General features: G+C 37.3%; 1 protein-coding gene across 1 annotated transcript; it reads left to right on the plus strand.

Annotated features, from left to right (window-relative positions):
* The first annotated feature begins 675 nt into the window (after positions 1–675).
* Positions 676–24,895, plus strand: scfd1 (sec1 family domain containing 1). The gene is made up of 25 exons (XM_055171409.2): positions 676–823; positions 1,480–1,550; positions 1,634–1,722; positions 1,884–1,974; positions 2,096–2,218; positions 3,847–3,934; positions 4,016–4,105; positions 5,322–5,377; positions 5,806–5,891; positions 9,037–9,136; positions 10,828–10,967; positions 11,127–11,217; positions 11,348–11,421; positions 11,738–11,819; positions 11,939–12,035; positions 15,848–15,918; positions 18,408–18,487; positions 18,608–18,670; positions 18,772–18,847; positions 19,128–19,181; positions 21,668–21,720; positions 22,053–22,086; positions 23,614–23,679; positions 23,785–23,853; positions 24,679–24,895. The coding sequence occupies exons 1-25, from the start codon at positions 793–795 to the stop codon at positions 24,700–24,702; spliced, it is 1,899 nt and encodes a 632-aa protein (XP_055027384.1). The 5' UTR covers positions 676–792; the 3' UTR covers positions 24,703–24,895.
* The last annotated feature ends 441 nt before the right edge of the window (positions 24,896–25,336 follow it).

Raw genomic sequence — 25,336 nt, forward strand, 5'->3', positions numbered from 1 at the left:
TTTAACAAGCATGCCTTACTAAAACATTACAAAAAGCATTTTGAGGCAAAACAAAGAGCACTGATGTATTTTAAGATATGTCAGTGCAAGTTGTTTTCAGTTCGGACAGCTCTTACTTTTACTTTAGTCTAGGACTAGTCTAATCCCTGTATGGGAAACCGCTCCATAAACGTGCACTTTAGTCTGGGACTATGATAAGCCCTGTCTGGGAAACCGCCCCTATATCGACTTTTCAAGGCATGAGGTTTAAATAGAATTAGAAAGTCAATATAATTGATAATATTGATGTATTTGTTCACGGTATTTCACCAAACGTTTACTGTCACACTAAACTGAGCCTGTTTTTTGTCACAGTTCGATTTATTGCCAAATTATTCATTTTGAATTCATTTTAAAAATATTTCTTTATTTAATCTTTTATAATTTTTCTATTTCTGTATCTTTATTTTAATATTTTTCTTTCATACATGTTTTCGTACTGAAGCTATAAAACAATGCACAAATTATGTATATAAATTGAATTGAGACTGTGGTTACCATGGAAACCGTTGGATGATGGATGGATGGACGGTCGGACGGATCCGTGAAGGGATGGATGGGGGTATTCAAAAGATTATTTATATATCAATTGATTTTTTATTTTACATCCATAACAGTATATATAAGCTGTGATTATAAATTAAAACACACTAATTTTTAACTTGACACGTCTTTCGCACTGTGCGCGTTCCCGTACAGAGGCACGCCGGTTGCCACGTCACCTGCACAGTCGTCATCGCATAAACAGTAAAGATGGCGGCCTCCGTCCGGGAGAAACAGACAGGTCTGTTTCAAAGTTTTGATTCATATTAAAACGCTCAATACTGTTGATATCATTTACTTGAGTGATTTAATGCTTTGAGCATTATTTATTTAACATACGATAATAATAAATACATTACATATGCAATTGTAATGGTAAAATGGTCTAGCTGAATACGCTAACCGTATTTTGTTATTTACCAGCTGGTTAACACCAAATTAATAGATTATCTGTTGAATTTGTATGACTAGGTAAATAAGTACTTGTGTTTTAATCCCTACATAGAGAAAAACGGCTGATTTATGATAAACTATTCCTGAGTATTGTCAAAATGACCCCTTGGTTGTACAAGCTAGCTGAGGCTCTTAGCGAAAACTATATTGGTGATCACAATCAAGGGTTAAATATATTTTGTCTTCATATTAAATATATAGTTTTCATTATTTTTCAGAGGTTGACAATTTATGGATGTTGACATTTGCTGTGTGGCTGGCTGCTGCTATGGACAGGGCTATTCATATGCATTTAAATTTTAATATAATGAACATGATGGATGGCATGCATTGCATAAAATAAGCATTGTTGGTATTCGGTCAAAGCTTTTAATAAGCAAGAAAGGCTTGTGTTGACTGGCTTTGATTTTAAAAAGTGATATTGAAATGATATTTCGTCCTCAGCTGCTCTAAAGCGAATGCTAAACTTCAATGCCCCACCAATTAAAAACACAGCATCTGAACCGGTATGGAAGGTAAGGATACACCAACCTAGTCTTTACCACAATGATCTTTAAAAGTTGGACAATTTTGCTTCACCATTTCCAATTCTTAATAGGTTCTTATTTATGATCGCTTTGGCCAAGACATCATATCTCCCCTGCTGTCTGTGAAAGAGTTACGAGACATGGGCATCACTCTCCACCTGTGAGAACCTTTAATACTTTATAATGTGTAACATTATTTTATTACTACACCGTTATAAACTAACCTGTGTAATGGTTGCTTTTTTGCAATGGATTTAATGTTAGTGGTTTAAATAATTTGTTTTTGACACTACGACGCATTCTGTTTGCTTTATCTTCCAGCTTATTGCATTCGGATCGCGATCCCATTCCAGATGTTCCTGCCATTTACTTTGTAATGCCCACAGAGGAGAACATTGACAGGATATGTCAAGTAAACCTTAACAATGCTTTTTCCATATTTTGCTGCATGTGAAACCCCTCTCAGCCAGTGACAACCTTAATAAAAATTTTTACCCAGTTTCAGATTTAATAGAGTTACTTTACCCTTGCAGGACCTGCGAAACCAACTCTATGAGTTCTACTACCTAAACTTCATCTCTGCCATCTCCAGAAGCAAGTTAGAGGATATAGCAAGTGCTGCTCTAGCAGCCAATGCAGTAACCCAGGTGACCAAAGTAAGTCAAACACTTAACTTAGAGAGAAGTAACTTACATTAAACTTTGAAATGGCTTTAATGTTTTTGGGAATGGACTTCAGTGGCCTGTTGTACAAAGTTGGTTCTACAGTTGCTACCCAGGTACAGTACAGGCCAAAAGTTTGGACACACTTCACTAGAATGTTAACTATGATTTTAAAAATCTTTTAATCTCAAGGTGTATGGTTAAATGCATGAAATTACGTTTGTTGAAAAAACTATACCTGTGCCAAACAAATTTTATTTTAAAATATTATTTTTTAAATAGATGACTTGCACTGAATATTAAAGAAAATTCTGTCAATAAGAGCCCAGATTAAATGTGAAGTCCTTCAATATTCTTTCAAATTTAGTCTAAAGTAAAACTTCAAGAAGCTTCTTGATAAAATTACACAAGTATGGTTTTGCAATTTCTAGGCAAAGGGTGACTTGGATGCTTTCACTCACCAACATAATTCCCACAGTTGCATTTGTGTTATGCCATAGTTTGGACGAGTGTATTATTATTCTGTTATGTGGACAAATATATAAATAAAGAACGAGTGAGTGTGTCCAAACTTCTGGCCTGTACTGTAAGTTTGGGTTTATTTTGTGCAAACTCTGATTTTTCGGGCTCAAGAAGATGGACTGGTTTAGGAAAAGTGTTCATCGCCATCGTAACTTAACGTATGCTAGACGGCTAACCTGCTCAACCCCAAACTGGACCAATCAGCTATGAGCAAAGTGACAAATATCTCACGTTAACCCATTTAGTGATAATAAAAAGGGCACTTTGGCGTAAAAGACACAATAGGGATGGACACAATTACACATTTTATTAAAATATACACACAATGACAATAATCACCACAATCACCACTTTTAACAATGTTTAAAAATGTATGTATTTCATTTTAATCTGCTGCCAAGATGTTTTGGTTTAGGTTGCATCCAAGTATTATAAAGGACTAAAGTTATATAAAGTTGCATCTTTTTTAAATTTTATCTTTGACTTCATTATCTTTGACCTGTCATTATTTATGTACTTTATTATTTCACAAATGAATAATTTATTAATATTAAACAAACTCATATTAAACTAAATAACATGAAGTATATTGAAGTTATGATTTTATCTGTAAAATCTGAATCACTTTAAAAAAAAATTGTGCTGTTTATAGTTTTAAACTCATATTTGTGTGTAATAACACCTGCCTTTTCCATGTTTAACGCTATTGGCTGTTCGCTTCAAACTTACACGTGCATGAGAAGTCATCAGCGAATAAACCAGATTGACACAGGTTGGATTAGTCAAGTTTTGTCAACTCAAAACTTACACTGCAAATTTGAGTTTGTTCAGCTCGCTTCGTGCAACAGGCCACAGCTGTTTTGTCCTTTCAAGACTATGGAGGAAGCAACAGCCATACAGACTAATTGTATACTATGCAATGGCGGTATTTTATTGATGATATTAAGCTTTGTTGAGTAGTAAAATTATTTTTAATTTCCGATATCAGCATTTGGAGCATTCTTCATGAGAAAAAACTTTTTCTTTTCTTTTATATCATGCTGAAGAGCACTATAAAGGTAAATTGGACCAGTACTTAGATCTGTTCTGCCTCTTTGCAGGTGTTTGATCAGTATTTGAACTTCATCACGCTTGAAGATGAAATGTTCATTCTCTGTAATCAAAACAAAGAACACATTTCCTATCACGGTACGTTGATGCCTAAAAATATTATTTTTATTTTTTATTCTAAATGAAATCATTAACAGCGCTGTTATTATTTACCTACAGCAATCAACAAACCAGATATAATGGACACAGATATGGAGGCCATCATGGACACTATAGTGGATAGCCTCTTCTGCTTCTTTGTTACTCTTGGTAAAAACCAACATACTTCTACACTTGTATTCTGTTTATTTGTATTTTATCTAGTCTGTGAAAACCCAGCTGAAGTCATTTTTTGTGATTTAACATAAAATAATCCTACAAGAACATTAGTAAAAAATATAACCTTGATATTTTTAATGCTGACTAAGGTCATGTCAAAGATTGAAATTAAAGTAGGGCTGTCAAAAGATTAATTGCCTAGAAAATAAAGGTTTGTGTTTGCACAATATATGTGCATGTTTATTGTGTGTAATTATTATGGATATATAAGTACACACATACATGTATGATTTATGAAATGTTTTATTTATGTATTTTTTTTAAATTTATATATATATATATATATATATATATATATATATATATATATATATATATATATATATTATTTTTATTTTTTTTATTATTATTAATTAATTAATTTATATTTATATATACAAAACAATTACATGCAGTACACATGCACATATATTGTACAAACACAAACTTTTATTTTGTATGCGATTAATCTTTTGACAGCCATAAATTAAAGTGAAATCAATGATTGAATTTAAATTCAATTGACTTCAGCCTGGATTTCACAGACAGGGTCACAAAAGTTTAAAAAGTAATTTCTGCAATCCAGCCTCCCTGAGTTTTTGGAACAAGCAGGTTGCTCCTCTTCAAACTTTGTCAGCTTTGTAATTTAGCATGAAAAAAGATAAAAGATCATTAGTAAAACACAAATAAGCCACATTTTCTGCTTATTATAAGGAACTGTTCACATTATTATTTTTTAATAATTGTTATTTGATAAGGAACGGAAATGGTCTATGTTAAAAATTAGCCACTGGGTGGCAGAACTTTCCTACAGTAAAATTCTTCTGTATATTGCCAAAAAGATAAAAATGTTAATAATGCAATAAAAAATATTTAAATTAGGTCAGTTTTCATCAAGAATTGATTTACATTTTGAATAAATAACAATTTCGTCCTTTTACCAATAACAAGTAAGTTGTCTTAATAAATAAATGCAGTCATGTGTTAAACTGCTAAACGTTCATATGATGGAAACTTAATGATTCAAACTAAGTGCAGTTATCAAGTCTCTATTGCTGTTTATGAAGTGTGAGTGAAACTGAACATTCTTGTGTGTCTTGGGAGCCTGTGTGCAGATATTCAATGCACTCTCCTTTTGGCAGTACACTGAGCTTTCCTGTTATCATAGGTGCTGTCCCAATAATCCGATGTCCACGAGGGAATGCTGCAGAAATGGTAGCCGTGGTAAGAGACCCACCGATCCGTTCTTTTGATGTTCCTCTGATACCGTACGAACATTCTGAGACGTCTTTGTCTTCTCGTGCTCAGTAAAGAGTTTTATGAATTATCAAAAGAGTAAAGAATGGCCGTGGATATTTGATAATCACCTCAACTTCTGCAGTAAACACAGCAATTTTTTTTTATTGTAATATTGTAGCTTAGTGTTGTTTTACTAAAGGGACAAACTTCTTCTTTCTTCTTTGTTCTGTTTGTGGGATTCGGTCCAACCTCGTCTCCACTAAAGAGATTTTGGATGATTTGTTTGAAAGAAAGAATGTCTCGGTGTTATGCGAGAGAAAATTAACACCTGAAGTCGTAGAGTTTATTGGATTCAGCGCGTTCCTACTGAAAATATCAGTATTGTTGATTTAACTTTAATTTGATTTTCCTAGAAACTTGACAAGAAACTGAGAGAGAATCTGCGAGACGCTCGTAACAGCCTGTTTACCGGAGACACCATGGGCACTGGCCAGTTCAGGTGGACTAAAAACACACACATATACTCATACACCCAGTTTAAAATGTCTGACCCTCCTTAAGTCATTTTTTGTGATTTACTTTTTTCTACATAAAATCATCCTACATAATGTAAAGAACTTTTAACCTTGATATCTTCAATATTAACTGAGTAAGGTCATGTCAGTTTATATGTCTTTAAAGTCAAACTTTGATGCTTGTTATCTCAAAATTATATTATGATAGTCTGGATTTCACAGACAGGGTCACATATGATTAAAATATGTATATCTGTTAAATAATAATTATAATAATATTTGAAGAGTTTGGTTCCAAAACGCAATAAATACATTTGGACTAATTTCGGTAAAAAGTTGTTTTTTCATACCAAGAAAGTGACAAGATGAAAACCACTATTTTTTGTTATAAACTTTCACATATCATCTTTAGGTTATAATAACATTAAAAATTCAAATCCATAATTTGATTTTCAAAGATTTATTATAAAAATGATTATTTTTTCCACAACATGCAATAAATCCATGACAAGTTTTTTCCCAAAATGCTAGAAATCTATTGAATCAATATATAAATGTGCATTAATCTTTGCCATGTTATATTCATTTAGTTGACTAGTGATTTACAATGATAAAAAAAGAAACATTAATGGCATTAATCAAAACACTTGCTTTGTCATATTAAAGGGGCCATGACACAAGATTTTTTTTAGATGTCAAATAAATCTTTGGTGTCCCCAGAGCACATATGTGAAGTTTTAGCTCAAAATACCCCACAGATAATTTATTATAGCATGTTAAAATTGACACTTTGTAGGTGGGTGCAAAAATGTGCCGTTTTGGGTGTGTTCTTTTAAATGCAAATGAACTGATGAAATTCAATTGAAACTCAATTGTGCTGTGAAATATTTTCTATCTCTCATTTTCTCTGCATTAAATGGCAGTGCCGTGAATGGATAGTGCAGATTAAGGGGCGATTATTATTATAATAAGAGCTCCTTATGACATCATAAGGAGAGCCAAATTTCAACGACCTATTTTCTCATTTGCTTGTAGTGAATGGTTTACAAAAACTAAGTTACTGGGTTGATCTTTTTCACATTTTCTAGGTTGATAGAAGCACTGGGGACCTAATCATAGGACTTAAACATGGAAATAGTCAGATTTTCATGCCATGGCCCCTTTAAGAAAACTGTCTTTGCTGCTGCCATCCTTGGGACGTCGTCGCTGACCTTTTTAGACAGCGATCAGCTGTAAAATGTTTTGGTTTTGCTCGATTTTTGTTGACTTTGCGTAAAATAATGGAAAGTTTTTTATAAGATCCTCTAGGGTCAATGTGTTAGCATGACAGAAGCTTGATGCTGTCGTGTGAGGACAAACAACAGCCGGCATGCCTCTCATGTAAATTATTAGATTTTGATGGCTTACGTTTCTTCCCTACCACAGAAAACCACCACACGTTTATCAATGCCATCAAATTATTATTTTGTTTTTGTTTGTTTGTTGGTTACGAAGTACAAAGTAGATGAGGAAAACTAAGATTCCGTGTGTATTCAACGCGCCACGCTAGGGCTGGGCCGGTTTGGAGTTTTTCTTACCGCGGTCGGTAATCAACAAATTCCCGCTGTTTTGCGGTTTATTGGCAAGACAACGAGTTAAATAACATGCATGACTTATTTATGTTCAATAAACAACACGTGCAATTACTTAAGGAACATGTAAAGTGAATATTATTTCCTTCCACATTTCTTCAATTTCAACATTCAACAACTTGAACAATTAATATTATCAGTCAAAAAAAATGTTAAAGCATTGTACGTGTCCACACTTACGTGCCTACAGACATTTCGCCACTTTTCTATCATGAATGGCCTGTAAATGACGCAAATTATTGCTGCCCTGACGGTCTGGTAAAATAACCATTAGAAATCACGTACTGCATATGTGTCCGTGCTTGAGTATAGCTTGGAAGCTGCACGGAGACGTGTGTGTGTGGTGCAAAATGACACGGTCTGTCTCGCGCGCGCCGGGGCATTCCGCGTCTGTCTCGCACGCGCTCGGGCAGTCCGCGTCTGTCTCCCGCGCGCTCGGGCATTCCGCGTCTATCTCCCGCACGCTCGGGCATTCCGCTTCTGTCTCCCGCGCGCTCGGGCATTCCGCGTCTCCCGCGCACTCGGGCAGTCGGCGTCTGTCTCGCGCGCGCTCGGGCAGTCCGCGTCTGTCTCGCGTGCTCGGGACCGCTTCCGTCCTACACACTTACCATAAACATCTGTCTTTTTTCACAAACGGAGAAAGAAGACGCAAAAGCAAAACTTTTTGAAATGTGTCCTGCTGTAGAAATGGCCACTGTGGTAGGCTAGATGAAAAAGAGACGATCTACCTCTTTGGATATTAATCCTCGGACTGATCGCGTGCTCTTTATGTTGCGTGACAATTTAATAATGTATGAAACCTGATTCTGTTGTTGATCTGTTGCGGCTGTTTGCATGTTCAAATTAAATAAAATGTTTGTATTGCTTTTACCGAGGCACAGACAACGTCACCTGTATTTCTACTCAATGACAATTTAATATTAAAATCATATCAGTTAACCGTTAATGTTCTGTTAACAAGCTGCGGTTGTTTAAAAGCTGCGTGTATGACATCCCCATATATACACACAATTGCAGGCCAATGTTTCAAGTTTTTTTTTTTTTTTTTTGCGGTTATGACGGTGAGGAGCTCAGACCCGCGGCATGGGTCACGTGACCGCGGTATGGCGGTAATCCGGTTACCGCCCCAGGCCTAGCGCCACCATTATTGTTTACAATGCGTGGGATTGTGCGCTGTGATTTGTTGAGCGGATTTATTGCATTTTGCAGAAAAGAAAGATTGCCGTTTATCGTGTTTTGGGAAAAAAAGGAGAAAAGATGACAGAATAACACGTCGGATATTGGATTTTGTGTAAAATTAAGAATTTACTTTTTAATACTGACCTGATACAATACTGACTTTGGCGATAACTTTTTTTTGTTTTGAAACCAAACTCTTCATTTATAGTTAGTGAAATCTCTGTTAGTAAAGTTACTTAAAGTTAGTAAAATGTCTAATATGGATTATCAAAATAAAATGTTACCCACTATATAACTTCTCCTCATTCTCTCTACACAGTTTTCAAAGGCCGCTGTTTGTTCTTGCCGACCGTAACCTTGATCTAGCGACTCCTCTTCACCACACTTGGACATACCAAGCTCTCATTCATGATGTGCTGGTGAGCAGAACCCAAATAAACTCACATGACCTACAATTAAGCCCATATTATTCATTTCTTCTAGTAATGTTAATGTCCTTTTCCCCAAATGGAAACTACTATGAGTTCCAAGTTGCGGTATATGGAAAGATGAAGTTATTGCAATCATCATATATGGATGATAAAGGGTTACTTTTTAATGTGGAATGTACGTGTTGGGTTTTTGTGCCAGTAGTCATAAATTCATTGGGTATTTTTTCCTTCTCAGAATGCTGCTGCTTAAATAAAGCGAGACTTAAAGGTGCCCTGTGTAAATTTTAGGAGTATCTCTTGACAGAAATGCAATATAAAATACATGACTATATTATCAGTGGTTTATAAAAGCTTACATAATGAACTGTTATGTTTTTATTACTTTAGTATGAGCCATTTTCATCTACATACACCGCGCGTCTCTTTACATAGAAGTCTCCGCAATGTTTCTACAGTAGCCCTAAACGGACAAACTGCTCACTGATCATCACTACATGTTTGTCATGTGGGTGCTACCATAGCTTCTCTCGTCTTTATCCAAAGGAAGGGGTGAGCTGTGGACTGAGCTGTTGGTTGCAATTCGCAATCTCACCACTAGATGATGCTAAAATCTACACACAGCATCTTTAAATTGCAAGGGGTGTTTAAATAAAAGTCAGCGATTATGAATGGGATATTGCCCAGCTTGTAAGTGAACTACGGCTCTGTGTAGTAAATGCACTCCATCTGAATGCAGGTAATGGCGATTTACTACTAATTAAGGAACCGGCTTTACTAACGTGACAATCACATGCGATTTATTGTGCAGCCCTATTATCTGGCATCCCACATATATGGGTCATTCTCACGAAATCCAGACTTAGAAGGTGTCCAGCATCAGATTTTTAAAAAGCCCTTGAAGCCAATTTTTTTGCACATATAAGATTAAGGTCTGAACTTACTATAACCATTCGTTTTAGAGAATTTTAAAATATTTCCTATATAATTATTTACATTTTTTAGATTATCATTATCAAAAGATATCATTACCGCAACACGATATTACATTAATATATGCATTTACGATCTCATGTTTCGGTAATGAGAACTAAAAAGTTGTCTAGGTACTATGACAAACAAAATTTTTACTTTTAGAGAAAAATAAGAACTGCTTACCTGGTAGCCATCTTGAGTGTCACAGTCAATTATGTCCCTTCCAACATTTTTTTTTTGAAAATGTTAGTTCCTTGCGGGCAAGGAACTGATTGAAAATTGTTGCGGAGGATGAGAAAATTGGTCTTGGACACATTTATATTCCTTATTATTGTCTCTACATTTATCAATGATCACCAAATCCCACATGTTTCTTTACTGTAAATGTTTATAGTATAACATGCACTGAAGCTTTTTATTTTTTATATTTTTTAATTACAAATATTTCCATGTCAAAGAACCCAAATCCAGTCATGGACACGTTGCGGTAATGAAAGTTCTTCCCTTAAATGTGGAAAAAACAACAAAGTTGGTTTATATGATTTGAAATCATGTGCAAAATAGTACATGAAGAGATGTTTGTAACTGTATGCTTCTTATTTTGATACTCTTACTTTGTATTTACTTTTTTTATCAAAATGTTTCATGACACATCATACGTCTACTTTCGCGAGAATCACCCATATGAATTTGTGTGTTTGTATCAGGACTTCCATCTGAACCGGGTCAGTGTGGAGGAGTCTCAAGGGTCAGAGACCAGTCCAGCCGGGGCACGACCCAAAAAGAAGAACAAGAAGAGCTATGATCTCACTGCTGCTGACAAATTTTGGCAAAAACACAAAGGAAGGTGAGTGTAATTACCTTGGAGAATTTAAGATGCCAAATTGTCCTTCCCCAACATCTGTTTGGATTAACTTGTGTATAGACGGACATGTGTGTGTAGATAACTTATTTTTAGCACCGACCCCATTAAAAGTGCATAATCGATTTCCCGTCGCTGTTTCAGTCCATTTCCTGAGGTTGCAGAAGCCGTGCAGGAGGAACTGGATTCATATCGTGCCCAAGAGGATGAGGTTAAACGTCTCAAGAGCATCATGGTAAGACAGAAGTATTCGGTTTGTTATTTGTGGAGTCGCTCTAGGGCCGATGCTGAATAATATATAAAGACGGTGTTGAATGGAAGCTGTGATAAGAAGCCTGTAACACAGAAATGTGGTTTCTTCAAAGGGCCTGGAGGGGGAGGATGATGGAGCCATTAGTATGTTGTCAGATAACACCGCCAAACTTACTTCAGCTGTCAGGTAGGAGAAACAGGTTTCTTTGTACCGTGACTTCATTGTGTGCTTTGCTTAAAGAGAGAGTTCATCCAAAATTCAAGTGTTGGTCCAAACCCACATGACATTATTTCATCCGTTGTGCAGACAAAAAACTTAACTACTCAAGTTTTAGTTTGTTGAATTTGTTTCTATACGTGAAATTTATCCTAGTATAATCTAATTACAGCCAGCTATTATAAATATGTATAAGTCATCGTTCTCACAAAGGGCCTTCAGCTGGACACCTGCCTGAGCCTACACATATAGCGTTGGATAACATCATGCTCCTCTTTCCAAACAGTTCCCTTCCTGAGCTTCTGGAGAAGAAGAGATTGATTGACCTCCACACCAACGTCGCCACAGCAGTTTTGGACCACATCAAGGTGAGTGCACCATGAGAAAAATGTTTTTTATCTCTTGAATTACATTTTGTCAGCACATCTTATTATTTCTCTAAATATATTTTCGCTCTAAATGTGCCTGTCTAAACCTCTGTCTTTAGAGCCGCAAGCTGGATGTGTATTTTGAGTATGAGGAAAAGCTCATGAGCAAATCTAATCTTGATAAATCGCTTCTGGACATTATCAGTGATCCGGACGGTGAGTCTTTCACATGCAGAGGAGGATTAGAGCCAAGCAAGGAATAGTTCATCAAAAAAATTTAATTACCCCATAATTGCCATACAAAGTGTATATGACTTCCTTTTTTTAGCCGAACACATTTGGAGTTGTGTTAAATAATATCCTGACTCTTCCTAGCTTTGTTATGGCACTGAGTGGCCGGCCGCATGTCATCAGAAAAAGGAACCCATACAACCCCGGTAGGGTTAATATATGCCTTTTAAAGTTCGTTAGAGCAATTTGCATTTTGATCTTATTTAGAGATTGATAAGCTGCGTTTAATAACACTATCATGCTGCGTACACACCAAATGCAAAGCATCACGTTCCTCGCTCTAGATTACTCGCAGGACTTAAAGGGACACTCCACTTTTTTTGAAAATATGCTCATTTTCCCCTAGAGTTAAAAATTTTGATTCTTACCATTTTGGAATCCATTCAGTCCGGCGTAAGCACTTTTAGCATAGCTTAGCACAATCCATTGAATCTGATTAGACCATTAGCATCACACTTAAAAATAACCGAAGAGTTTTACGAGTTTCATTGTGTACAAAGACCGACGGAAAATTAAAAGCTGCCATTTTCTAGGCAAATATGGCTAGGAACTATATTACATGGCAGGCGTAGTGATATTACGCACTGCCCCGAAAATAGTCCCAGAAAGTTACCAAGAGGACTATTTTCGGGCCGTGCGTAATATCCATAGACCGTAAAAAAATATGGACGTAGTGTCCGTGACGTCACCCATTGGTTTGTGAAGATCGCTTTTGAAGCTTACAGTAGGCGTTGCCTGCCGTCGCCATCTTGACCGCGCGTCCCCGCGAATTACTCGCGGAAAACCGAAAATGGGTAAAGAGGCGGGATATGGGTGAAGCTGAGGTGAAACCACGCCCGCCTAGCGCGAGTCTAGTGACAGCAGTGGCTGTTCAACCGACACTCAAGCGGCCACGCCCTTAATTATGCAGAAGTTTAAGGCTTAATATAATTTAAACGGATGAGTTACAAAAAAATTCACCCCCCTCACAGTTGTCATGAAGGGTAAAATTAGCTATATAGGCCAAAAACACTTTTTGTACCAGGCTGTAAACATATTATTTTCTACTGTAAAGTTGTCCATTTTTAACATGGGAGTCTATGGAAATTGACTCCCTTTTGGAGCCAGCCTCAAGCGGCCAGTCGATGAATTGCAGTTTAAGTCACTTCCGTGTTGGCTTCATTAGAGAGATCGGAAGGTTGCCCCTCGGTAATATCACTACGGCAGCAAAGTCGTTGATTATTACGCCAGAATGATTGTATAGTTCCTAGCCATATCTGCCTAGAAAATCGCAACTTTTAATTTTCTGTCAGTCTTAGTACGATGTAACTACAGAAAAGTCAAGTTTTAAATAGGAAAAATATTGAAACTCTTTGGTTATTTTTTAGCGTGATGCTAATGGTCTAATCAGATTCAATGGCTTGTGCTAAGCTATGCTAAAAGTGCTAGCGCCAGACCCAGAGATCAGCTGAAAGGTTTCCAAAACTGTAAGAATCAAATGTTTAACTTTAGGGGAGCCTGAAAATGAGCATATTTTAAAAAAAAAGGAATGTCCCTATAACTTCGCGTCATGTGCCTTTTTTTTCTTGACTTGCCCGGAAAGCGTTTGATGTGAATAGCGCATGCTCGCGGCAGTCGCACCGCCCAATTTGCGTCATTCGTATTGTCCAGTACGAATTCCAGTCTTTGCATTGACTTTGCATTTAATCAACTTAAGCAAATAGTTAAATTCGCTTCTGGTGTATATGTACCATGATTGGTGTGTGATCTAAAATGGTGGCACACCAGATCCACTTTGGTACGATCATTGGTTCTCGCGTGTCTTGTGCTGCATGTTGATTCACAAGAAAAAATAAAAAAATAAAGTGGTGATATTTTTAGAATAAAAGCAAAATACTAAAATAAAGTCGTAGCAATAAGATTAAAGTTGTGATATTTTTACAATATTTAATGTCATAATTTTGACATAATTGTGTTTGGAATGACATGAACAAGCAGATCTGCAAAACAGATAGCAAATGATGAAGAAAACACATGTACAGGCAAGCAGATGAGGCCAAAATATTAATGCAACGTGCATATAAAATGAAAATGAACAAACTGCATCTTAAAGTCCGACATTAAATGTGTTTTCAGTTTGTGATATTAAAGGTGCCAAAGAATGCATCGATATAATGTTAAATTGTTATTTGATATCTACATAGAACGTATGTAACTTTATTAAGTGCAAAAAAACTTTTTACAAGTCCATTTACAACCCTAGGATTTGTCCTTTGAATGTAATTGTCTATTTTTGCCATATTTGGAAGGGTCATGAATAATAATGTTGAGCTCTACTCTGATTACTCTGCTCTATGGCTCATGTCAGTAGCTCGCATTAGTAAACATTATAACAACTTTGTACTTTATTTAATGTGTAATTTAATATTGGGGGCGTACATCTCGAATGTGAGATCACATGTTATGTTGAGATTGGCCTGTTTTCCAGCAGTCTTTTGCGTGCACAAGGTTTACATAAAAATGAGGAAACAAACGCAATTTAGGCTAACGATATGTCATTACCATGTGCAGAGCTCTTATTATTAAAAAATGTAAATACAGTTTTTTATTCTGTGGCACCTTTAACCAACACAGCCAAATTTGCATGGTTAAAAAAATGGCAAATAAATAAAATACGTTTTCAAAGTCGTGGAAAAAGAGGCAGGATTCTCTGCTCTCAAACGCTGGGGGCGTGTCTGCTGTCGGTTCTGAAACCACTCCCACTCGCGGGAAAACTGCAGTCTCTCTCAACTTACCTACAACCTGAATAATTGCTAGTGATTGTGTTAGGAAATAATATTAAACACAGAAATGTGGGAAAACTGTGTAAAATCGTTTTTTTTACAATGTCACAATTCAGTCTTTGTTTCCGCCAAACATTTCAAACATTTATAATATGTTTAGAAATTCACTGAAATGACTTTACCCAGATTTTAAGATGTTTTGTTTTATTTTTCCTTGGCCCTAATCCTCTTTCATATCCTGATAATATTTTTTTTTACTCTGTTATTACTATTTCTATGGCATTGTGATGGCTAGCCCAGGGCACAGTAAAATCTAATTGATTAAAATGTGACCATTTGAAGCTACAAACAGATCACTCTTATATCTGCATGCCCATTAACATCCCCTAACCGTGGTAAAACTTGTGGCATCAAGTGGCTTATTGTCTACTTGACTAGTCTTGTAATCTTGAGCATATTCCAAACACCATTGTATCCCTCATGGCGTTCTGCCGAACTGCCATAAAGTTTTGTTTTACCAAAAACAGCCCCATCCTAAAAGATCAAACAAAACTAATTGAATGAGTAACTCATACCACCATCCCTTAATGAGAATCTGTTCCACCCCTCTTCTTTATCCAGCCATTCTTCCAGCTTAGTGGACTGAAATACATCACATCTCTTGGGGGAAACTGTTGGCTTTAAAGGCTCTCTGTGATGCTACCACAGGATGAAATTTGTTTTCTCTCCCGCCAGCATTGTAAGGTTTTAAGAGGACACAGTTGCTTGATCTCCACAGGGTCCTCTTTAAGTTCACCGGTTTCCTATGAGTACACTGGAATGACCACTTTGCTGATTATAATGATAGCGATCACTTCTTTTTTTAAATGTTTGGTTCACGTTTCAGCGCTGTAAAAAATTAAAAACTGTAGTCTGTTTACTCTGTTGAATGTAAATGAACTGTATGCAATATAAAAGTTTTTTTCTCATTGGTAGCTGGAACAGCAGAGGATAAGATGAGGTTGTTTCTGATCTACTACATAACTTCCCAGCAGCCCCCATCTGAGGTACGACCTTCATTCAAACTATATTACCCTGAAATCAACTGTATTTTATTTGTATTCCTATTTTCTTGTCGCAACCAACTCCTAGTATAATACATGACAAAATGTCAAATACATGACATTTGATCACAAATTCTTATAATTACCTCTAATGGGATAGTTCAGCCAAAAATGATATTAAACCTATGATTTACTCACCCCCAAACTGTCCGAGATGCATATGTCCATCATTTTCAGACGAACACATTTACAGTTATTTCAGAAAATGTTTTAGATCTTTCAGTTAATCAAATGTAAAGTTCATCCATGTGCATCCATCCTTCACGCTCCACGATGATAAACAAAGGCCTTTTGAGGGTAATCCGTGCAGTGTTATTGTAGAAATATCCAAATTTTAAACTTTATAAAAAAAATAACTAGCTTCCGGTAACGTCGCCATCTTAGACTCTTCTGTATTCAGGAGAGAGTATCACCGTAGTGTACGCATTTTTCTTCGTGATGTATTTCGGAGGGCGGGGGCACAGAGGAGCAGCAAAGAAACCTCCGTAAACGGCGTACGCTCTCATCTTGAATACGGACGCGACTTAGGTGGCGGCATTACCGGAAGCGAGTTATTTTCGTTTATAAAGTTTTAAATTTGGATATTTCTACAACAACACAGCACGGATTACCCTCAGAAGACCTTTGTTTATCATCGTGGAGCTGTTTGGATTTATTTTGTGAAGGATGAATGCACATTTTTTGGACTTGAAGGACGTGGACCCTGTAACTTTACATTTAATTAACTGAAAGATCTAAAACATTTTCTAAAATAACTGAAAATGTGTTTGTCTGAAAAATGATGGACATATGCATCTCGGACAGCTTGGGGTGAGTAAATCATGGGTTTAATATCATTTTTGGCTGAACTCTCCCTTTAAAGTCTCCCTGTGGTGAAAACCAAGTTTTTATTGTTGTATATATCCCTATGTCTGTTTCATGCTTTAAGACAAACCATGTGCAAATTGTGTTTAAAACTGCCGAATATAGGATCTATGTACATATATATCTATGGTCCAAGGTGGTGCGAAAGGTCTATGGCCTGAGCTGCTGTGACTGGGCAGAGGCGGGGAATCATTTGCATATTCAATTCAATTTTATTTATATAGCGCTTTTCACAATTGTTAATTGTTTCAAAGCTGCTTTACATTAATAGTTGTAGGAGAAAACAGAAAAATTGATGGACAACATAAGCAGCACAAAACAGCGACAATGATTAAACTGTACTGGCGAGCGTAGTAATAATATAACGTATAGAAAAGGGTGCTCAGTTAAGCCAATGTCAGCTGACTCCCCAGGGGTTGAAAAAACCTACTAGAAGAAAAATATTCATATCTATAGTCTGATTCATATCTCCGGGTAGCCTATACTAAATGAGGCAAGAGTGTAGAGTTACATTCAAGCTGTTTTAAAACTTGAAGAAGTTACCTCCCTCACAGAAAGAAACTTTTACAAATGCTATTTTGATGCCCAAAGATGGGTTTTAAGTGATAAAATGATCGACTACAGGGTGACTTTAAATGCTTAGACAAATAATACTCCTTTGCTGGGCTTCCCTGATGTGCACTTTTGGTAACACCACAGTTTATAATAATCAGTGGCAAATGCATGGATTTCATTATTTTGGGAAAAATTCACAAAAACATTCTGATTCCTCCCCATGAAGCTCGGCCTAGGTTCTTAAACTGTACTTTTTAGACCGTTTTCAAAAGCCTTGTTGTTCTCTGGGACACATGCGGTGCAGATTTTAGGAACACCGATGCTCTTTGATGCCATGCCCAAACGTTATTACTCTTGTACCTTGATAAAGCAGGATTGTTCCGCTCATGGCAAGATCTCCTCAATGGCCATTCCAAGGACAGTATGAGTTCTTGTGTATAATTCGGATACAAAGAAACAGAGCCTTGGGAGCAAGTTCGGATGGATGATGTCCAAGCTCCGCTGTGTCCACAGAAGTGACCCTTGAAGTTTAGTCCTTTCAAGGGAGAGTAAGCCAATGGGCCAACGCCTGTCATGCACTTATACATCTATCAATTCGGGCAGTAAAAGCTTTGACTTTCCAAAGAAGAAGAGTGAGTCGACAGCTAAAGTCAGACAGGAGCTCTTTTTCCACATCTTCTGGGATTTTTCTTTCATCCGCGTCCCTCTGAACCGGAGTAGATTATTGTTGGCTAAGCGTTTGCTTGAACTCCAAAAACAACCATTTTGTTGTTTGTTTTTTGAGGTGGAAATGAGGTTGGTGACATCAAAACGGCCTTCTCGTTCCTGCAGCGCAGATTGTTACGTGTCTAACAGAAATGAGTTTCTTTTCATTCTGATGAATACTCGTGGCTTGCAAGCCTTATACCATTCTTCATTGTAAAATAAAAACAATTCCATTTGGCCCGCTGGATTTTTTTTTCATCCATGAGATTTGAGTGTTTATTTATTCAAAAACACTCTGTTCTTTTTAGGTTGATCTAGAGCAGTACAAAAAAGCCATGCTTGATGCAGGCTGTGACCTGTCCCCACTCAACTACATCAAGCAGTGGAAGTGAGTACTGGCCATCGTCAACAAACACTTCATAACAAGTCAAATTTGCTTAGTTACTACATTCAATTAAGCAGAATGATGAGCATTGTAGTTTTGTAACCAATATAACTCTTTTTCCAGAGCTTTCACCAAGATGGCTGCAACTCCAGCCAATTATGGGAGTGGTGGAGTAAAACCAATGGGGTATGACGCTACGCTAAATTTAATTCTTATAATGTGCATCGTTTTGTTGATGTCATGTGTTTGGATGCAAATTTACGATGGCCTGCTTGTCAACTTTGCAGACTTTTCTCGAGGGTAATGAACACTGGATCCCAGTTTGTGATGGAGGGGGTGAAAAATCTAGTTCTTAAACAGCATGTAAGTATATACTTGTTGAACACAAATAAGTTATTGGATATTAAAAGACAAAAAAACAAGTTATAGATAATTACATCTTGTGAAGGGCCACACGAATTCAAGAGCAGATATTTCCAGGACATCATAAACACTTATATTAATCATGATCATCTGTGTAATTGAAACATCAGGGTGTACTCGGATCAGAAACAATAATAAATGAAGGTGATCTAGCATAGTCAGTTATGGTGACATGTCCAGTTGGGTTTTTGGATTTATTGTGAATCTTGTTTTTGTATAGAACTTGCCAGTTACTCGCATCTTGGACAACTTGATGGAAATGAAGTCAAATCCGGTGAGCATTCATCTCTCTGCTATTTTACCAGATCATCCTTACTTTTCTCTCATTACCTCAAATATATTTATTCAGTGCAAAAGTTAAACAGTGGTAATCCTTTATTTTATGGCTGTTTGTACATTTGGCTAGGCTAAAATCTGATGATTATCCAAAAATGTTTATTTGTCAATTTGTCCCCAATTTGCAAATGGTATTGTTTGTCACCAAGGCTGCTTTACAATTCAATTCAATTCCATTTTATTTATATAGCGCTTTTCACAATTGGTTAATGTTTCAAAGCAGCTTTACATTAATAGAAGCAGTGAAAAGCACAAAAAATCGACAGATAGCACAACAAAATACACGATTTTTTACAAAATACCGGGTTGAAAAACCCCCTAGGAGAAAAAATTGGACTTTTTAGCCGGGGGAATAAAAAAGTCCTAGGAGAGAAAAACCCTTGGGAGATATGTATATACATGTAAACGGATAAGGAGATTAAACGGGTTCTGCCGGTGGTCGTTGGTCAGGCATCAGCTGGGCATCACGTTGAAGGACGGCCAGTAGATCAGAGGTGTGCCGACTTTAACATTAACCAGAACTGGGTCTGTTTGTCTCATTGTCCTCGGGGTCGAGGACGAGACAGGGAGAGAGAAACAAAATCCTATTAGCGTAGGGGCCGTTCACATGTAATGCAAGTTTCACACAGTGATATGGTTTAAATCAGCTTGGTTCCAGACAGGCTAACTATTGCGGCATAAGTATGTTACCCACAGTTGAGGATTTAGCAAATTGGGGGCTCAATGCGTAGGTATCTGTGGTAACTATGGGTCACTATCCGATCTTTAAAAGAAAATAAAACATGTTGACCCGTTTGACTAAGGCCAGAAGCCCCACTGTTGTCGTTAATGCACCACCCACTGCGGATTAATGCGCATGACACCACAGCGTGATGGGACACTGGATTTGCTCTGAACAGGACACAGAAAACGCTTTCAAAACCCTAGTACAGTCAATTTGATATGCTGTGTTAATGTGACTGTTTGCCAGGGGAACACCTGCTAAAAGAAGTACAGAGAGTGAGAGGTTTTTTTTAGGATGCCAACACTTAGCATGATGTATTAAGTTTCCAAATCTTGGGGATTTGGAAGCTTTCCATTTTGCTTTTCACCTTTGAGAACCTAACAAAGATGCAAATACCTCATGAGCTTCAAACATCAGTAGCAGGGAACGTCTTTCTGGGAACTGATGCAATTTGAACGTGAACAGGATTGTGTTCTGCTGGACGAAAGGGTCTCATCCATTTGGAAGCTGTAAAACGTCTGTATATGAAGAAGCATCAGGTATTTGAAAACATTGGCTGTTTTAAAGTTATCGTTGGACTGTCTTGAAGAAAAGATCTGCTTTGAAAATATCTTCTGATGCTTTGAGATCAACTACGTTCTGGGACTGCGTGGGGAAAGATGATTGATGCTGATTTGGAATTACTGAAAAGGATATGATGTGGCAATTCTTTGACAGTGTCCTCACATTATGACTTTCAGGGCTCGTCTTTGTTTAGACATTTTGAAAGTTCCCCAAGCACACTTCCAAGAACTATCCTGAAGAGCTGTCCTAAATTTAAAATGCTGTAATGGAGACAGCTAGCTGACATATTAGATCTGGAGATCAAGTGCTTGTGTAACAGTGGCCCTTTAGTTTCCCCTTCTCGTACCATGACAGAAGGACCTTATTTCCTTCAAAAACGCCCTTAGAGCCTCTCTGATCTTTACACCGGGGTGGACAGATTCCCGGATCTCATTACCAACTGTAAATACTTCCCTTCAAACCCTACATTATCTGTCCATAAACTTGAATTGATCATAACAGTATTATCATATTCTTAGCTACTGGAATTTCAGTGCCCGGCACAATACAGCACTTGTTGGGAAGCTGAAGGGTAAAGAGCATCCTAGTCCTCGACGAGTCCCACACTAGAGTTTTGGTCCCAGCAATGGTAAACCAATAGCAGAAAAATCTGGAGTATGTAGACATTAAGAAGTGTAACAGGTCTCCAGTTTCAGAGTTGATGGCAAAGTTTTCCTTTTTAAAAAGAATTATGTGACAGTGCACCAGGTCTGCCAGGCTAGGCTGACTGGGCTCTTGTGGGGGAAGAGATGAGCTTGGCCCATCCGATATGGAGGATGAGGAAGTAGGAGGCACCCGTTGGCAACCGCCTCAGAGACATTTAAAGTCCAGACCGTTTAGAAAAGGAGATTATATCCTTGTTATGTTTTTTTAGTTAAATTTAAGGATAGGAAGAGTATACTTTACAGTTTCAGCCTAGTTTTCAGATGAATTGTGACTGGGAACCATAATATCTTGATAAGCGTTTAATGTAGATGGATGAGGTGGTTTTTAGGAGCCGGTGGTGTGGGAAGAGTGCAGTCAGTGTTATTTCATCCCTAATTTACCTACAGTACGTGCTTTGTAATCCCTAATGTTATGTGTTGTGATTTTTGCAGGAGACAGATGACTACAGATATTTTGATCCAAAGATGCTTCGCGGAAGCGAGAGGTAGGACACCAAAGACGCAGACTGATGCATTCAGACGCCTTATATTTTTTAATGATAGAGCTCTCTGTTTGAATTGGTCCCGCTGTATTCAAATATTATGTTAAAGGCATTTGATCCATGGAGGAATCTGAAATTGCTTGTTTCTTTTATTATATACACATAAGGCAGCATTGAAGTCGGGTAAATAACGGATCTGCACATCCTTGCCAGTGCTGCGACTTTCCACTGAAAATATTTAGAATATAAGAAGATCTGTCGTTTTTCCGCTACTGTTGGCTGCTTTCTCTCTCTGCCACTGATGATGAATTAATTTGACTCTTTAACTCCCTCAGCTCCATTCCAAGAAACAAGAACCCCTTTCAGGAGGTGAGTAGAAAAAACAATGAGGACAGTTGATACCTGATGATGCTTGGACAGAATGGGCATCATTCTGCACTGTAAGGAAATTGATAAGGGATCTTCATGGTTTGGCACCCATGTACTGTAACATCTGCATGAGTTAATATGTGTTCTCGTGCCATATACAGCCTTTTGTTCCTAGTAGAGGTTAGGACCTGCTGCTGACAAAACAAGTTGAAAGCCCAGACTCCTAAAAGCCATTTGTGACAGAAAAGGTTCTTATGAAATATTCACTGGAGACTCTAGTTGGGGACATCCCGCATGTATGGAACTGTAAAAAGTGAAAGTTGGCTCAACTTTAAGTGCAAAAGCTTAAATTTGTAGGTGTTATTCACTTTTTACAGTGTAGTGTGAGGAGGACTTTTTTTGATAGTCCACTTTAGATTCTACTAACTATAAAAAACTTTGCACCAAGTCAACTAACTTTTATTAATTTGCAACTATATGTCAACTAATTGTCATTAGAGTATTAGCAGACTTTAAGGGTTAGGCTTAGGGGAATAAAAGCTCAGTTTTCCAGGTGGGCACAGACTATTTGTCTGTTTAAATCGGTAAACCCCCCAAAAATCATAGTGGTGCATCCCTACAATAAAGCGTTAATAGATATTAAGCAGACTGTCTACTAATACCGTAAAGATCTTTGTCCCCCTGAGCGCCCTTAGCAATTTCCAGCACTGAAAATAACAGGGTATTTCTTTGAAGTATTTATAGATTTTTTTTAAAGGAATAGTCTACTCATTTTCAATATTAAGGTATGTTGTTGCCTTGGCTGGGGATTGTTGATGCATCCCTCTGTCGTCTGTGTGCGTGCACGTGGGCGCTGGGGCGCGCTGCGACGCTTCGATGGCATTTAGCTTAGCCCCATTCATTCAATGCTACCATTTAGAGATAAAGTTAGAAGTGACCAAACACATCAACGTTTTTCCTATTTAAGACGAGTAGTTATACGAGCAAGTTTGGTGGTACAAAATAAAACGTAGCGCTTTTCTAAGCGGATTTAAAAGAGGAACTATATTTTATGGCGTAATAGCACTTTTGGGGGTACTTCGACTTGCCTGAAAAGTCCGCTCCCCTTCTCACTCTCATAATGGGAGAGGGAGGGTGTTACTGCGGCGAGTCGAAGTACTCACATAAGTGCTATTACGCCATACAATATAGTTCCTCTTTTGGATCCGCTTGGAGGGGCGCTGCGTTTTGTTTTGTACCACCAAACTTGCTCGTGTGGCTACTCGTCTTGGGTGGGAGGGGCGTTGATGTGTTTGGTCACTTCTAACTTTGTCTCTAAATGGTAGCATTGAATGAATGGGGCTGGGCTAATGCTATCGAGGCGTCGCATCGCGCTCCGGCGCTTGCGTGCACGCGCACAGATGGTGGAGGAATGTATCAACAGTTCTTGGTTGGGGTGGTGACATATTTTGATGTTGAAAATGAGTAGACTATTCCTTTAACCAGCAGTATATCAAACAACTGATGTCAGCTTTTGTCATTTTACAGGCCATAGTCTTTGTCGTTGGGGGAGGCAATTACATAGAGTATCAAAATCTTGTTGACTACACAAAGGTATTCTAAGCAGATTTGGATGTGTAAAATACTTTATACAGTACAGTGTATATATACACACACTTTTTTTCATGAAAATGCACAATGATTTTAATTTCTCTTCAGGCCAGACCAGGAAAGCGGGTTCTTTATGGATGTAGTGAGCTTTTCAATGCTTCCATGTTCATTAAACAGGTAGGTTTCCCTACAGCGTTTACCCAAAGGGATAGTTAACCCAAAAATGAAAATTATTTTCATTGTTTCAAACCAAGTTTCTTTGTTCTGCTGACCACAAAGGAAGATATTTTGAGAAATGTTTGTAACCAAATAGTTTTAGAGCACCATTGACTTCCATAGCATTTTTGTTTCTATGGAGTCAGTGGTGCTCCTGCTTCCTGCTTGATTACAAATATCGGGGTGATGCATTTTTGGGTGAACTATCCCTTTATCCATTTGGGTGAACTTTTAATATACAAAGATCATTTCCAAACGCTATTGATTGAGGATAATAATGCGTGATTTAAGATGTCCATTTCAAAGTCACAATTTGCGTCACTTTAGCCGATGGTACGCATCAACATACTTTTACCTACATGGATAAAATTCCATGAAAAAATGCTTTGCAGTCTATAATCCTTCTGAATATCCCAAAGTTGGAGAAACACCACCGCTTTGAGTGTCTTGGAATGCTTTTTGCTGCTTGAAGCATATCTACGTAGTACTTTGTCTTAACAAAGTTGACACCAAGTCACAACGTGCCTTTCCCTCTGTAAATATTTTTTGAACGTTTTGCCCGGTTTTATTCACATTAAATTCTTGTTTAACACTTTTACCACTTAGTCCTCCACCTGAGAGGATGAAAAGGCTTTTATGTGCTGCTTCCATGTTTTTCCTTTGGATGTGAACTTGTATGAAATAAACTTTGTATTAAAATGTGTATTTTTTAATAAACAATTCAGTAGTAAGCTTTTGTTTTAGTGTTAATGTGATTATCCAGTATCACATATTATCTCTCCACAGCTTTCACAACTTGGTAAGAAATAAGAAGAGAGCGATGAAGTCCAGTTATCCACTCGTCTCAAAATAAAAAAATCAAGATCTCTTCATTTACATGCCAATAAAATTGCTCTAACTTCAGAATCATTGATATTACATGTACTTTATACTGTTTTCCTATACTATTTAATTCAATACTAATGGTTCTCAACAATAAAGTTCTAACTGTCTGAAGCAGAAATAGTGTACTGTATTCATTTTTTGGGTCATCAGAATCAGCCAGTGGCTTCTTTTTCAAGGCCGCACGATGCAAAGCTCATCACAGCATGTATGTAACCTATCATGTTTGTGGATCATTTCAAAATATGTGTCCGGCGCGTCATGTAAACTTATGTGCATCACGTGTAATGTCAAAATATGAGCCTGCTGCAGACGCTTCAAAGGGGTTTATGATAAAAGAGACGCTCGCATTTGACAGATACTCGCTTAATCTCGTCTAATTAGAGTATTTTTGAACATGAGCTTTTTTATCATAAATTCTTTAGATGCGTATGGGTGATTCTCACGAAAACTTGGTTTTAAAAATGTCACGCATGAAAATGTAAAAATTGCTTAAATTTACTTTTTTCCCCACCAGACATTGAAAAACAAAGTCTGGAGTAAATGGGAACATTAATTTAAA

The sequence above is a fragment of the Misgurnus anguillicaudatus genome, chromosome 7 (genome assembly GCF_027580225.2).
Source record: "Misgurnus anguillicaudatus chromosome 7, ASM2758022v2, whole genome shotgun sequence".
Classification (NCBI taxonomy): domain Eukaryota; kingdom Metazoa; phylum Chordata; class Actinopteri; order Cypriniformes; family Cobitidae; genus Misgurnus; species Misgurnus anguillicaudatus.

Bases quoted from the DNA above. Each gene is read 5' to 3' on its own strand.
- scfd1 (XM_055171409.2), top strand. From the start codon at position 793: ATGGCGGCCTCCGTCCGGGAGAAACAGACAG. The intron at 21,721-22,052 runs GTAGGACACCAA...TAACTCCCTCAG, and splicing joins ATGCTTCGCGGAAGCGAGAG to CTCCATTCCAAGAAACAAGA. The intron at 23,854-24,678 runs GTAGGTTTCCCT...ATCTCTCCACAG, and splicing joins CTTCCATGTTCATTAAACAG to CTTTCACAACTTGGTAAGAA.